We start from the raw sequence: 15,258 nt of genomic DNA on the forward strand, positions 1-15,258 counted from the left end.
TGTGTTTTTGCAAGACATGTTCGGTAGCTTAAATTTGAATTTTCAAATGTAGGTAGATCAAAGTGTTTCTTTGATTCTTCATAGAGTCATTTGAGTAGATTTGGTTTCTTTATATATTAAAACGTTTTGGCGTAGCACCTAATATAACAAGATCAAAAGGTTTCTTCTCAATTCTAGAAAGGGTGCTGCGCCACCGCCTCATTCCTCCATGTTCAACCAGTAATCAAGAATTTGGGTAGAAGAAACATGAAGTTCTTCATTTAAGCTGTTTCTATCTTCATCTTTTCCGAATTTGAGAAGTAAACTTGAATTGTTACTTATTAGGCGCGCATGATCTATCGTTATTAAGAATGCATGTGATTATCATATCATGTTGGATCTTCATTTCGTACTAATAGCTGAATTTGAGAGATCGAGAGTCATAAATTGGAAATGACCTCATCTGTCCCCTTCTAAGAATGCCGTGCTGATGAAGCTGCTAATTCCATCCACACCGTGTATCGGTAACTAGTCCATCCTAAAACGAAACCCTACACCTACAATTTGTACGTACACTCATTGGTCCACTTTTTTGGACTACGCATTGTATGGTTCCTTCGTATAAAGTTACTTCTTGTTTCTACTTAGATCTTCACCCATCCGTTGTACAAGGATCTGTAGGTGATTAATCTTAGATATAGAGATGTATAGTTGTATACTATGCAATTCCCCGTAATACACCGTTAAGATGTAACGACCCCAAAATTTCGAGCTTAAAAACTCAAAATTCTAAAGTCGTTAAACACAAAATAATCTCAAATAAATCGAAATCATTAAAGTGTAACAGCGGATCAATTCTGAGTTCTCAATACAACTCAGACAACCAATTATTACAACCCAAATTTATAATCCATACATAAAATGGAAATGTAATAATCCTCACAAATCACTCACAAATCTCACAAATGAAATTACACAACTTCTCACACACAAATCCACGCTAAAACCTCACCACAAGTAGGATACGAACGACTTCGAGCCTATGTAGTCGTCACTCAACCCCCACTAATCAGCACCTGCAGAATTATCCCCTACACCATCGAATTGGTGCACCGGGATTGTAAACACAAACCCGGTAAGCTTATAGCTCGTATGAGTAAAATCAAAATATAATTCGCATATCAAAATATACGAAAGATCACAAACAACAAATATAAATGCCCTCATGAGTCATTGGTCAGCCCATCTGGTTGACCCAAAGAAATATGAAATGAAACGCTCATGAGAAAATTAAGTAACCCTTCTGGTTACCCAATGCATTTATAATACGGGTACCAAGAACGCTGGTACACATCTGTTACCCCTCTCGTAATACACCGCTGATATTGGATAGCCACCCGCTACCCAACATCCAAAATAAACTGAGTACCCATGAGCAGATAACCACCCGTTACCTCTCATGCAGTACTAAGGCAGACAGACTAGAGCTCTAACTGTATCGTAACTTTCGCCCGGCCAAAGGCTAGGTTTCGACTTGCCAAACACGTACAATAATCTCACATCATATTGTACCAAAAATCAGGTCCGAAGACAATTCACATTTTAACAATCTCAATGTTAAAAATCACGTACAATAATCACTCATCATATTGTACGTTTTAAAACTTTCACGATATCACCACAATAAAAATCATAACAGTATATTATATAGCAAACTATATATATTCGTATTTATTTACCATTTATACAATATATACATAGTCCACTATATCCTATACATGTCATATTTCATAAACACCTGAAGAATTACGTACAATATTCTCACATCATATTGTACCATTTAAATCACATACTCATGCACAATTTTCCGTCACCGAAATGACTATTGTTAATGAATTAATAACAGTACGTAATTTAATGAACTATATATATATATATACTTATTACCATTATACTGTATATATGTAGTCCACTAAATTATATACATGTTGTAATTCATTTGATAAACACACTTGCAAAAATGTTGAATCACCACGAGGGTAGATTCGTAATTCAGTGAGATTTTACTCACCTTATTGACTTGAGCGTAATTCCACAATTCCCGAAGATAATTCCTTTCCTCGATTTAACGATCACCTTGAAAAGATAAGAAAATAATTTAGAATCGTTTCGTAAACCTTTAAATGCCGAAACAGTAATAATCGGTTACTGTTCAGCAATTTTCGGTTTTACGAAATTACTGTTCCGTATTACTGTTCACTGTTACTATTCACGGTTTACTGTACAAATATACGATTTATACGTATTTCTGTACGTATAAATATTATATAAGTATTTCTGTACGTATAAATATTATATACGTATTTCTGTACGTATAAATATTATATACGTATTTCTGTACGTATAACTATTAATACGTATTTCTGTACGTATAAATATTAATACGTATTTCTGTACATATAAATATTAATACGTATTTCTGTACGTATAAATATTAGTACGTATTCCTGTACGTATAAATATTAATACGTATTTATGTACGTATAAATATTAGTACGTATTCCTGTACGTATAAATATTATATACATATTTCTGTACGTATAAATATTAATACGTATTTCTGTACGTATACGTACGATTTAAATATAAATACAATCTCAGTAAATAAAATTTACTAAATTACCCTTTTACAAATTACTTTTTACATTTACTGAAAGTAATTTATACGATTTATACGTATTTCTGTACGTATAAATATTATATAAGTATTTCTGTACGTATAAATATTATATACGTATTTCTGTACGTATAAATATTATGTACGTATTTCTGTACGTATAACTATTAATACGTATTTCTGTACGTATAAATATTAATACGTATTTCTATACGTATAAATATTAATACGTATTTCTGTACGTATAAATATTAGTACGTATTCCTGTACGTATAAATATTAATACGTATTTATGTACGTATAAATATTAGTACGTATTTCTGTACGTATAAATATTATATACATATTTCTGTACGTATAAATATTAATACGTATTTCTGTACGTATACGTACGATTTAAATATAAATACAATCTCAGTAAATAAAATTTACTAAATTACCCTTTTACAAATTACTTTTTACATTTGCTGAAAGTAATTTATAATTACATTTACCGAAGGTAAAATTTAATTACATTTACCGTAGTAAATAAAATTTACATTTACATTTCAGTAAATTACCAAAATACCCCTATCGGAAAACACTGTCGCACCGCCGCACGTGGCGGCGTGTGGGGTACACGCGCCACCCGCCGGCAGGCCGCGCGTGGGGCACACGCGCCGAGCCCAGGGACGGCGCGTAACACGCCACCGCCGCCCCATTTCTCTCCCTTTTTCTCCCCTCTTCTCCGCCACGGCCTCACGCCGCCCCTAGACCCTCCTACTTCGTCACACACGCCGCCTAAGGCGGCGGTACCCCTCCATCCTCTCCAACCTCCGATCTCCACCAAAACATCACAACAACACACGAAAATTCAACAACAACATCTCATCAACAAACCTAGGCTATCCTCACCTCGATCGGAGCTCGAAAACCACCGGAGTTCGGCTTGACAAGGCGGTGGAGAACGCAGAAACTTGGAGCGGTCCGTGGAGCTCCGGCGCGACTCGAGAGGGTGCGTCCTCCTTGGGGTTGCTTGCAGGGATAGGCGCGGTGCCTCCTAGGCCGGCGGTGAGGGCCACGTTGCTCGGAAGGCGGCGGATCGGTGAGCGTTTCAGAGGGAAGGGAGAGTCGGGAGAGAGAGTGAGAACCGAGGGAGAGAGAAAGAGGAAGGGAGGCGGAGAGAAGAGAGAGAGTGTGGGTTTCCTGTTATGGAAACCCTAAACACAATTATCCTATTTATACTAGTTTCCAAATCGGAAACTAACTTCCGACATTAATAACTTTCACGTATGACGTCCTATTCGAACGCGTCACATACTCGCGAATTCGTATCGACGAGCTCTACAACTTCCATGAAGAAAGTTTTCACAACCGAGCGACGAAATAAAAGTCGATAAATTCGTTCGGAACGTAACGTTTTCTTATTAAACGTTCTCGGAACGTTTCCGTTCCCGTTTCGTGACGTTTGCAAACAATCATATTCGGTTTAAAACAAACTTCCCAACTAAATAGAATTTAATTCAATTCAAATATTGTTTGAAAACGAGGGTTATTACATAAGATATCTCAGTGGGCATAAGTTCCCGACGAATTTTCCACTCCAACATGTGCTCTTACTCGTGAAAGTTCAAACAAATAATGTCTAAGTTAGCAGTTGGTTCATGCATGTACATTGTACCTGCAAGTTGAACGATATTTTGATTGTAAGGAAGATGGATTGGGGACGATATTAAATTCTGAATGTCAATTTTGTTTCTTGCATCAGTTGCATCCATGGTACCCTCAAAAGAGGTTTAAGATCTTGAAGGCATGAAAGTGACTGAACGTGCCGACCAAATCAAAGCTACAGCCACTTTCAGTCTCAGTAACCCTATAAGAAGGTGTCCATTATCGTTCCCAGTAACCCAGTTCTCCATCTTCTTCTTTCTATTTTCCATGATTTTCTTCCCAGATCTCTTCCTCAGTTTGTCTAGTCTATCACAAATGCAGGAAAGAGTCAGCACTGAAGTGGCTGTGCCACAGATGATTTCGGTGAGCAAGCGCCCACTGACCAAAATGTTGGATACAATTATTGAGGAAGAGTACTATGATCTGGAGTTGATCAAACCACCTTGCTGCCGACAACTTAAAGATCAACTTCTGGTTATGATCTTGACGTATCATGTTATCGTCAGAAGCAGCTCATACTAATCGAACGCAGAAGTAGACGGAGGTTTAGAGATTAATTAGAAGAAAATAAACATCAATGATAATGAAGTCGTTTCTCAATCAGCTAACCTATGGGGTATTTCATTATACACCCAATTTTCTACTCCTATTCTAATCTAAACCCACTTCCACAATTTTGACAATTAGTCCAAACTACTAGGTTTTGTTTTAAGAAAAATTACATAAATTGCCACAATTTAAATCTGTTAACTATAAGCCAATTACCAAAAATAACGTGATAATTAAATATTTTAATTGTAGATCTTTCCCATTTTTCAATTGGTCCCTTTTTATTTGCAATTTTTATTAATTTTATCATGATGGTCATATTGATGTAGTTTTACTAATTGAAATATTTTAATAAATTTTATTTTTAGATAATCTAAACTTTCTATTTTAGAGGTAATGTTTAATCTTATTTTCCAAGTAAAAGTTGATTTGATTTTTACTTTTTCTTTACCTATATGTTAGGATTATTTTTCTCGTCAACCTATTTCTTAGGTATATATATATGATGCGAGCTAACTATGCACATTAGCTTGAAAGTCTTTATACAATGACTATTCATTAAAGTACCTGATTATCATACCTTTTTTTTTGTAAGATACCTGAATAATAATTTTTTTGCTCTCTTTGTTAGGTTACTTACTATGTAATACTTATAATTGAAGAAGATAACACCTTACATTTAGGTTAAACTCGAACCTCAATTACATATATATTAGCTATATTTGTAGGTAAAACTACGAATGTGGTAGAAGAAAGAAATCAAAGAATAAAAGACATACATTACAAGTAGACAAACACCAATGTGAATCTAGAAGTGAAAACAAAATCACTAAAAATAATTTGCGAATTTCTTGATCTAATCACGTACCCGATTATTTTCTTTCAAAACTCAGATGTTCTTCATAAGCACAAGTAAGAAGTATGGTATGCATACTTGCCTAGACAAACATCTTCTCTCTAGATTTTGAAGCCATAATTTGATTTTATAAAAAAAATGGATATTATTGAAATGACTCAATGAGAATATTTTGACATATATAGAGTAATCACTTGAATTTATTAGAGTGATCAATTATGGGAAGCAATATGAATTTGAATTACAATCAACAACTATAAATAAAGAAGATTTTTGTACTCATGTTAAAAAATGGCAATATAGTCAATATATGGTTCACATTGGGCGTACTCGTGTAGATTAAAAAGATTATATGTGTGGATCTAATTTTTAAAATGTCTCCATTATTGGGCTTATCTCTAATTTGTTTTTTTTTTTTATCTTCTAAGGAGATTGCAACAACTGTAACTTTCTTTCTTTCATTGAAGGAAAATGAGAAATGGACCATGCGGTTAAGAGGGAGAACACGAATGTGCATCACTGCATCTAACTCAGATTACTAGGGAGCTAAAAATGACCCTGCAACTACTTAAGCATATTTAGTTCAGGTTAATCGATTAGCATCTTCTGTTATGAGCTGATTAATTGTCGACGACGTAATCAATTTTCTTTTCTTTGGTGAGAAACGACTTAATCAAGTAATCGTTATGCATATGTGCAAGGCAAAGCAATCATGGGGTTATTCTTCAACTGGCCGGGGTGTATTTGTTTACTTCAAACAATCTGGTTCAGTAATTTGATGACTTTTCAGTCCGGAATCCAGACAAGGTGTCCGGTAACGTCAATTAGGCAGTATGTTCATGACAATCATGATTGAAATTTCGTACTTATATAACTTTCTTCAAAAGTTGTTGATGCTTGATGGCTTTCAAATATGTAGTTTCTTCGTCATTTCATCGTGCAACAATGATGAACTAGTCAAAACTTAAAGCGAGTGAATCTTAGAGTCATGCCACATGCAGATTAATGTACGTGATAAATTGATCGCAGCCCTGCCAAACTGTGTGCCCGTTCATATTTCATTTGAAACTTGATAGCTAGAGTCTAAGAGACATTCACATGTTTCCAAAATTAACTATATTCACTTGAGCAGAGACGAAGACTTGTGTCTGGAAGAAGTCCCAAGTCTTTGTAGCAAGTTTTTTTTTTTATGAAAATCTTTATAGCAAGTTGATGCACGGCCTGTATAAATATAAGCCTGTGATGAAGTACCATATATAACATTGCATTAGTATCTAATAAAGATAAAACCATGAGAGATTCAACTTCCTACTGTTTTTGCTCTCTAGTTTGCCTTACTATGTGCCTTGAGCTGCTTCAGTTGTTTGCATTTGCTTCTGCTTCTACTAATTTCACTTCTGAAGCAGAGGCGCTTCTCATATGGAGAGATAGCCTTCAAAACCAAACACATAATAATCCCATCTCATCCTGGACCTATAATCCCAGTAATGCTACCAACTCTTCAAGCCTTTGCAACGGTGCTTGGAGTGGTATTTCGTGCAACAAAGCTGGAAGCGTGACCAACATAAGCCTTCCTGCTTTTGGTTTACAAGGTACGCTGCATGAATTTTTGTTCTCCTCCTTCCCTAATCTCGAATATCTGGACCTCAGTGTCAATCAACTCTTCGATGCAATCCCACCTCGGATCAGTTCCCTCACCAAACTTGTGTATCTTGATCTATCCAGTAACCAATTCTCCGGGAGAATCCCACTAGAAATCGGTCTTTTAAGAAATCTATCCTTTCTTAGTCTCCACGAAAATAATCTTTTTGATACTATCCCTAAAGAAATAGGAAACCTGAAATCTCTTGTGGAGCTATCACTGAGCTATAATCAACTCTCTGGTTCAATTCCAACATCACTAGGTGATTTGGCAAACATCACTCATCTTTATCTCCAACATAATAACCTTTCTGGCAACATTCCTCCAACTTTTGGGAACTTCAAAAAGATCGTTGTGTTATACTTGTTTGCCAATCAACTCTCTGGCCCACTCCCTCCAGAAATGGGATATTTGAAGTCTTTAGAAGATTTAAACTGTGTCAAAAATAATCTAAGTGGTTCTATCCCAACATCATTTACTAACTTAACAAACCTTAGATGGCTTTATCTCGGTACAAACAATCTATCTGGACCTATTCCTACAAAGATTGGGAACTTGAAATCTATGAAGGGTATAGAATTTAGTCAGAATCAACTAAATGGTTCAATTCCCATTTCATTTGGTGACCTGGCAAACCTTACAAATCTCTACCTTCGTGATAACCAGCTTTCTGGCTCCATCCCCCAAGAGATGGAGAATCTTAAGAAGCTGTTCATACTGCATTTGGATAATAACCAATTTTCTGGCTATTTGCCCCAATATATTGGCCAAGGTGGATCACTTACAAACTTTTCAGTTGGCAACAACCATTTGATAGGTCCAATTCCCAAAAGCTTGAAGACTAGCACAAAGTTATTCAGAGTCCGACTTGAGGGAAACCAATTGTCAAGCAATCTATCAGAAGCCTTTGGAATCTATCCAAATCTTCGATTTCTAGACCTGAGCAACAATAACCTGTATGGTGAAATCTCAAGCAACTGGGGACAGTGCCCACAATTGGCAACCTTACTAATTGCGGGAAACAACTTAACTGGCAGTATACCACCGGAGATTGGAAATGCAACCCAACTTCACCAGCTCGATCTCTCTTCTAACGGTCTAGTTGGGATGATTCCAAACGAAATTGGAAGATTGACTTCTTTGGTGAAGCTGAATTTAGATGGCAATCAACTATCAGGTAGTGTACCATCAGAATTTGGATCACTGACTAATCTTGAATATCTTGATCTATCCAGAAACACATTGAACGAGTCAATTCCAAGCATTCTGGGTGATTTGCCCAAACTACACTACTTGAATTTGAGCAACAATAAGTTTGGACATGCAATTCCTGTTCACTTGGGGAAGTTGCCTCAACTTTCCCAACTAGATTTGAGTCGCAACTCAATCGAGGGGAAGATACCATCACAACTCAGCGGCATGCAGAGTTTGGAGATGTTGAATTTGTCACACAATAACCTTTCGGGTTCCATTCCAACAAGTTTTAGAGATATGAGCGGCTTGTCATATATTGACATATCTTTCAATGAGTTGGAAGGTCCCCTTCCCAACAGCAAAGCATTTCAAGAAGCTCTCCTGGAAGCATTACAAGGAAACAAGGGATTGTGCGGCAACGTTGGAGATTTGGAACCCTGCAATGAAGATAGTTCAAAAAAGGGTAATGGCCGGAAACTGGTACATGTGATCTCTTTCTCTCTTCTGGCAACACTGTTCCTTGTATCTTCCTGCTTCATAATTGTCTTTGTAGTATTTAGAAAAAAGAAGCATCAGGATGACGGAAGAAAAAACAAAAGGCATGAAGAGATTTCCTTTTCAGCACTCGACCTTGATGGCAAGGCGATGTATGAGGAAATCATACATGCAACAGAGGATTTTGATTCCAGATATTGCATTGGGAAGGGAGGACAAGGAAGTGTCTACAAGGTGAATTTGGCATCTGCCAATATAGTAGCCGTGAAGAAACTCCATCAGTTATGCAATGACGATGAAAAACTTAAGAAGGAATTCTTAAATGAAGTACGTGCACTAACAGAGATTCGACACCGAAACATTGTGCGGCTTTATGGTTTCTGTTCACACAGCCGACACTCATTCTTGGTTTATGAGTATCTAGAAAGGGGTAGCTTGGCGACAGTGTTGAGCAATGACGATGAAGCTAAAGAATTGGGGTGGAGTAAAAGGGTGAATATTGTTAAGGGTGTAGCTCGTGCCTTGTGTTACATGCACAACGGTTGTTTGGAAGCAATTGTTCATCGGGACATATCAAGCAAGAACATCTTGCTGAATGCCGACTTCGAAGCCTGTGTTTCAGATTTCGGCACTGCTAAGTTCTTAAACCCAAACTCAGCTAATTGGACTGCCCTTGCAGGCACATATGGATATATAGCACCAGGTAAAACATTTTGCTCTGTTTTGTACTTTGTATATTGATCACTCTTTTAAGCTCCTCTTCAGTTTTAGTATCTCCTTGTTAAGGTGATTTGTTTTGGTAACTAACTTCAGAATTTGACTTACAGATTAACATGGTTATAATTAATTTCTTTCTACATAGTCCATTATGTAATCATAGGATACCTAATGAAAATTCATTTTTTATAAAATTTTGTGCGCAGAGCTTGCTTATACAATGGAAGTGAACGAGAAATGCGATGTTTATAGCTTCGGTGTAGTAACATTGGAAATAATTATGGGAAGGCATCCAGGAGAGCTTCTCGTACCTTTGTTATCAGGGTCATCATCTTCATCATCATCATCATCATCAGTACCTGTCCATCAAATGTCTGCTGTGGATGTTTTTGACAAACGCATTTCCCCTCCCACAGATGAAGTTGCAGTGGAATTGCTCTCTCTTGTGAAGATAGCATTTTCATGTTTGAATACTAGTCCTCAGTCTCGACCAAATATGGAACAAGTTTATCAACGATTGGAAACTCAGAGGCTGCATTTATCAAAGCCATTACAGATGATAAGTTGTGGTGAATTGCTGACTTAATAGTTTCACTGCCTGATAAATTGGAAATATGAGAATGTGCTTTCCTATACAAAAGTCACTCTCTGTGCTTTTTCTGTAGGAAATGGATTATTGTGTCCTTACTGTAACTTTACTTTATGTGCTTGTACACCATGGCTCATGTATAATAAATCAAGAATTTTGTTTTCTATACTAGAACAGAATGCACCAACATAAACATACAAGAATGAGTTTGACTGATGTACATTTCCTTTTGGTGATAGACAATAAAAGGGGCAAGTGCTGCTATGTTATTAGACCCTAGTGCTGCTATGTACTGTTCCTTCTCTGATTATTTTAAAAAATCCTATTCAACTAAGATATCATTGCCAGAGAGGCCAAAGACACAGTAAAGAAGCAAAGACAATTTCCTTGAACAAAGGCAAATTGTTGTGTTGACTAAAATTATTGAGCACGAGAGGTTAGCACCTGAGTCCTTGGTGAGGAGGAGGCATCGAAGAAACTGTGAATATACATGGTGGTCAGTGTGTGACCAGTGCGGGAGGATATAACATTGTTGGCAGGCCCAGCCTGTTAAATGAGATCTTATTACAGTAAACATGCTTCATGCTTTGTAAAATATGAAGCATGACTATTGATCAAAGCCACATGCAGTGGTATTCATGAACTGATTGAGAAGATTGAGCAAGTATAGAAAACAAAATAATAACCCAGCCAAGGCATGAAAAACTTTTAGGCTTGCAGCAATTCAGACTGAAAAATCTATCCTCAGTTTTGTACCACTTTAGCTTGCAGTAATATAGTAGACCAAGCACATCTAATCAGTTGTGAGAGTCAGCACAAATAATATTCACAGGCAGCTGATGGTAAAAGATAAGTATTCTCCCTAGTTAAACGTAGAAAAGTAAATTATAAGATTGACCTTCACAGTTTAAAGCTACAAGAACTAATGAGGGGGTCTCGATATGGCCCATGCCACCAACTTCAAAAAGAATTAAACTTCCTATCATGTTTCCAAGTAATGTTCACTATAATTCATCTGAATTTCCCTACCTCACAGCATGCTGCAATGGTTCTTTTCAAGACTTCTTTGGCCTCCATGTCCGAAAAGCCCACATGTGAAAGAATAATGAAACCAGTACTCATTCCATCATTCATCTTCAGTTTTCTGTGCATCAGAATCTAAACCCTCCTGCACTGTCTCCGCCAGCTTTTAACTCTCGATCGATGGACATTGAAGGATTGCAAGAAGTTGAAATAAGCATACTTGATATCAAACTGCATATCATACCCTGCCAAACATAATCGAACATCAATATCTAATCATTCACAAAGTTCAACTTAACAAGCTATAAAGAGTTCAAGTACTTGATCCCTTACAATAATTTACAGCAATACGTCTTCCTCTGCTATCCGGGCTTTGACTAACATGATGAAACCACGTACTTGGCCTGCATTAATTCCACCATATCATTCACACAAAACTCTTACATATCAAGCAAAGCAATCATCTTTAAATCAATTCGAAGGCACGAAAACTTACAAGTAGAGCATCTCTCCTGGATTAACCGTACAGCGAAACGGCCTAGGACCATTGAAGAACAAAGGAAACTCTGCCAGCTCCTCTTCTCTGTCCTCAGGGAGCAGGATAAGGATCAACACTACACCAAGGCACAGTCTTCGCCGGACTCTCCAATTCCAGCTCAAACTCTCCGGTGGCCGGAGAATACGAGTACTGAGCGGCCGGATACTCCCTTATGTGCATCCGATGCACGTCGGGGAAGTGCTTCTGTCCGGTGACCACAGCGTAGAGATTCTCGTAGTGATCCTTATGAAACGACGTCGTTGACCGGTCGTCGCCGATCCACATGTTGGTGGCCTCGATTGAGCTGAGATTGAGCTCCCGGACTTCGTTCCAGAGCGTCTCTAGTTTTCCCTCCATTGGAGTTAGGCTTAGTGTTAAGTGAGACTGTGAGTGAGGAAGAAGAAGGGGTTATTCTCCGGGTTTAACAATTGGGCTGGGCTGACCCATAGGATCTTAATTGGGCTTACATGTATCTATGACTTCTGACAAAAACTTAAAAGCGAGCAAACCTAGGTTTTCTTTGTTGACAAGCAATGGAGTTGGGCAATAGTTATCTCTTTGGTTATTCTAAATTTTCTACCATGAACCACACGAACATAGTGCATTCATTTTAACCTCGTGTGCTCCTTGTTTTTCATTGTTGTGCTCTGTCCTTTACAATGTTTTGTGCTCTCTCCTTTTCATTGTTGATACTTGACAAGATGTGATCTCTCTTCTTTTGCTGCTTTCTATTGCTTTTGAGAAATAGTGTTCGGCTTCTGATACAACAATACTTAGAATTCGCATTCTAATATTTATCGATGCTACATATACGCTCCACTTTAGATGATCGAGGTGCATGCAAACCAAAATTTTCTAATTTCTGAACCAGGCTACACTCCTACTAAAACAAGGAATACTAGAAGGGTTCCACACGCACAGTCGACAACCAGTTTATACTTTATACAGCCACTCATAAGTGGAACAGATCACTGTAGCTAATTTTGGTCAGCCAGAAATAAAAGACTACAAAACTGAATTGGTAGTAGCTTAAAACGAAAATAAAGAAGTTTATTACTATCGTCCAGATGATTTTGAGCACCAATTCGTACATGGTAGTAGATGATCAAAAGATGCTTTATCTAGAGATGACTATAGAGCCGCTTGGACACCCGATGACATCTCTGATTTGGAGAAAGCTTGGAGTGTAAGGAAATGTTGACGTTATCGTACTCGGTATTCCATCTACCTCAAGCATCTCAAGACCTCCTTCACGAGTATACACCTGAAGTTTAAAATTGTCCTGCAACAAGATAGATCTTCCTAACATTAATAATACATTCCCCTCTTCTGTGTATCCTATCACTTGGAGTTGGGAGTAAGCAAAGAGATAGGTGCCGGGCATACGTACTTCCAAGTCTTTGGTCCAAGACTCATTGCAGCCATAATCCTTCACCACCCGAACAATGAGCTTATTGCTACTACTGCAAAGGGTTACGGAGAGCCAACCTTTCAAGACTCCGAGGTTTTTAGCTACGTTTGAGCTTAAACTAGAAAACGGCATTGGGAACTCTTGGAAACACTCCCTCTCAACGTCAAAGGCACAAATTATACGAGACCTCTCAAGAGAGCGACCAAACCAGTGAAGAAAACCCCCACCGCATCGATAATGAATAGAGTAGACAGAATTATCAATGCTTCTCCAAATGCCCGAGCCTATTGTCAAAACCCCTTACCTCCACTTTGACAGGTTGATCGGTTAGAGGTTTAAACCCAACTGCCTTATAGGCATTACTGAGAGCAGGGGCGGATCTTATTACAAGTTTAGGGCCAAGTCAATTAGAAAGACAAAAAAAATTGGTATTAATTTTTTTTAATTAGGACTAACATCTCCTACTCTCTCTCACACTCAATCCATCCACCAACACTTATACATACACACACCCACACCCAATTTCCTCCCACACCAACCTCTCTAATCTCACAGGGACCACTAATTTTTTTTTCTTTTTATCTCTTGTGTCTTCTTCTCCCTTCTTTTTTTTCTATAAAATTAAATCTCTAACCATAAAAACTAAAGCCTAATTCTTAAATTAGAGTGAATAACTTCGCGGCCTCCACTCCTCTAGTGAGCACTGGATGTCATGATTGAATTGGAGATTTTCCCATTTGGGATTTCTGGCTTTCTACGTTTGCTTTCCATCCACCCTCGGTTACATATGTTTAGAGGTATTTTGATGCAGATAATGTAAAACAATCAGTTCAAAAGTGAATCACATAATATTTTGAGTCCATTGTCAAAAAAAAATTTTGCCTTCGCCCAAATTTCAAATCTTCTATAGATTACAATTCTAGATCAAACATCCCCTAAACACCCGTCCAAGATTCGCCATTGACTGAGAGGACTAAATCCAAAACCAGAAACCCAATGTCTTCCTTTGTTATCAGAATCAGTAGTTTCTTGAAAAGATTGAAGACTCACTGGTCAAGGGATTGGATACGTAATAACGCCCGCTAACCAACGAACTTGAACCATTATTGTACAGAAAAAGGAAGCCATTGCATGAACCCACAATATCTGCAAATACATGATTGTATATGGGATATCCATCTCTACGAAACTTCAATACGGTATTTTGATCTTGATTCAGGTTGTATTTGAGGTCTAGCAACGTCAATGATTTGAGGATCGGGGTACTCGAGTCATGGAGCAAAAGGCATGTCGGTGGTCTTGCAAATAGTTCGTGGGGGTAACGGCGCCAAGACTTGGACGCAAGCTGGCATTGGACGAGGATTTTGGTCGGAAGTCTGCACAAGATCTCCGCTATGATGTGGTCCTACAGTTGAAGAAGGTAGGGTGTTTTCTCTTCTTGTTTTGCAATCAAGGCCACCATTATTCTGGCAATCTTTGCTTGTCATCCTGTCTGGTTGGGACGGGAGAGTTTGAAGCACAGCGCACAGCCCTGTATTTAGGGGGTTGGAGCGTACGTTATGTTTTAGCTAGGATTCCAACTACCATAAGGAAAAGTCGTGCGAACCATAACTTTTGGGTTTAAGGGATTGGGCTGCGCAAGGTTTTTATTTTTGGGCTAAAACAACTAAATTCATCCTCAACTTCTTGTTAAATGATCTGAAAATCTGAAATTATCAAAAAGAAAATTTAAGGTTTCTTCGCCTACAGTTTAAGGCTAATCAAGACCAAAATTTAAAATATCGATATTTTTCGGTGAAATATCGTCGAAAATATCGTTTTTTTGGACCATAGATATATTTCTCACATACCACCATAATATCGCACGATATTTTGGAAATTTGGCAATAATCACGAATCATAATATCCCTCTAATCTCGCCAAACTCTAGAAAATTGA

At 37.7% G+C, this 15,258-nt stretch overlaps 2 protein-coding genes and 1 pseudogene across 3 annotated transcripts; 1 reads left to right on the plus strand and 2 right to left on the minus strand.

The window, feature by feature from the left end:
* The first annotated feature begins 7,001 nt into the window (after nucleotides 1–7,001).
* Nucleotides 7,002–10,622, plus strand: LOC126788257 (probable leucine-rich repeat receptor-like protein kinase At1g35710). Of its 2 annotated transcripts, XM_050514228.1 has the most exons (3): nucleotides 7,002–7,303; nucleotides 8,171–9,745; nucleotides 9,966–10,622. In XM_050514228.1, exons 1-3 carry the CDS (start codon nucleotides 7,003–7,005, stop codon nucleotides 10,343–10,345), a joined length of 2,256 nt encoding a protein of 751 aa, XP_050370185.1. In that variant the 5' UTR covers nucleotide 7,002; the 3' UTR covers nucleotides 10,346–10,622. The 2 variants fall into 2 exon arrangements, with proteins under 2 accessions (XP_050370185.1, XP_050370184.1); XM_050514227.1 differs by having other exon boundaries at nucleotides 7,002–9,745.
* An 852-nt stretch (nucleotides 10,623–11,474) lies between these two features.
* Nucleotides 11,475–12,266, minus strand: LOC126786989 (lysine-specific demethylase JMJ32). The gene is given in 5 exon segments (XM_050512938.1): nucleotides 11,475–11,563; nucleotides 11,566–11,616; nucleotides 11,705–11,775; nucleotides 11,868–11,965; nucleotides 11,967–12,266. Coding segments are annotated over 5 exon segments (609 nt in total).
* Nucleotides 12,267–13,026: 760 nt separating this feature from the next.
* Nucleotides 13,027–14,807, minus strand: LOC126786990 (F-box protein At3g07870-like; annotated as a pseudogene).
* Between the last annotated feature and the right edge of the window lie 451 nt (nucleotides 14,808–15,258).

This window comes from Argentina anserina, chromosome 3 (genome assembly GCF_933775445.1).
Source record: "Argentina anserina chromosome 3, drPotAnse1.1, whole genome shotgun sequence".
In the NCBI taxonomy this organism is placed as follows: domain Eukaryota; kingdom Viridiplantae; phylum Streptophyta; class Magnoliopsida; order Rosales; family Rosaceae; genus Argentina; species Argentina anserina.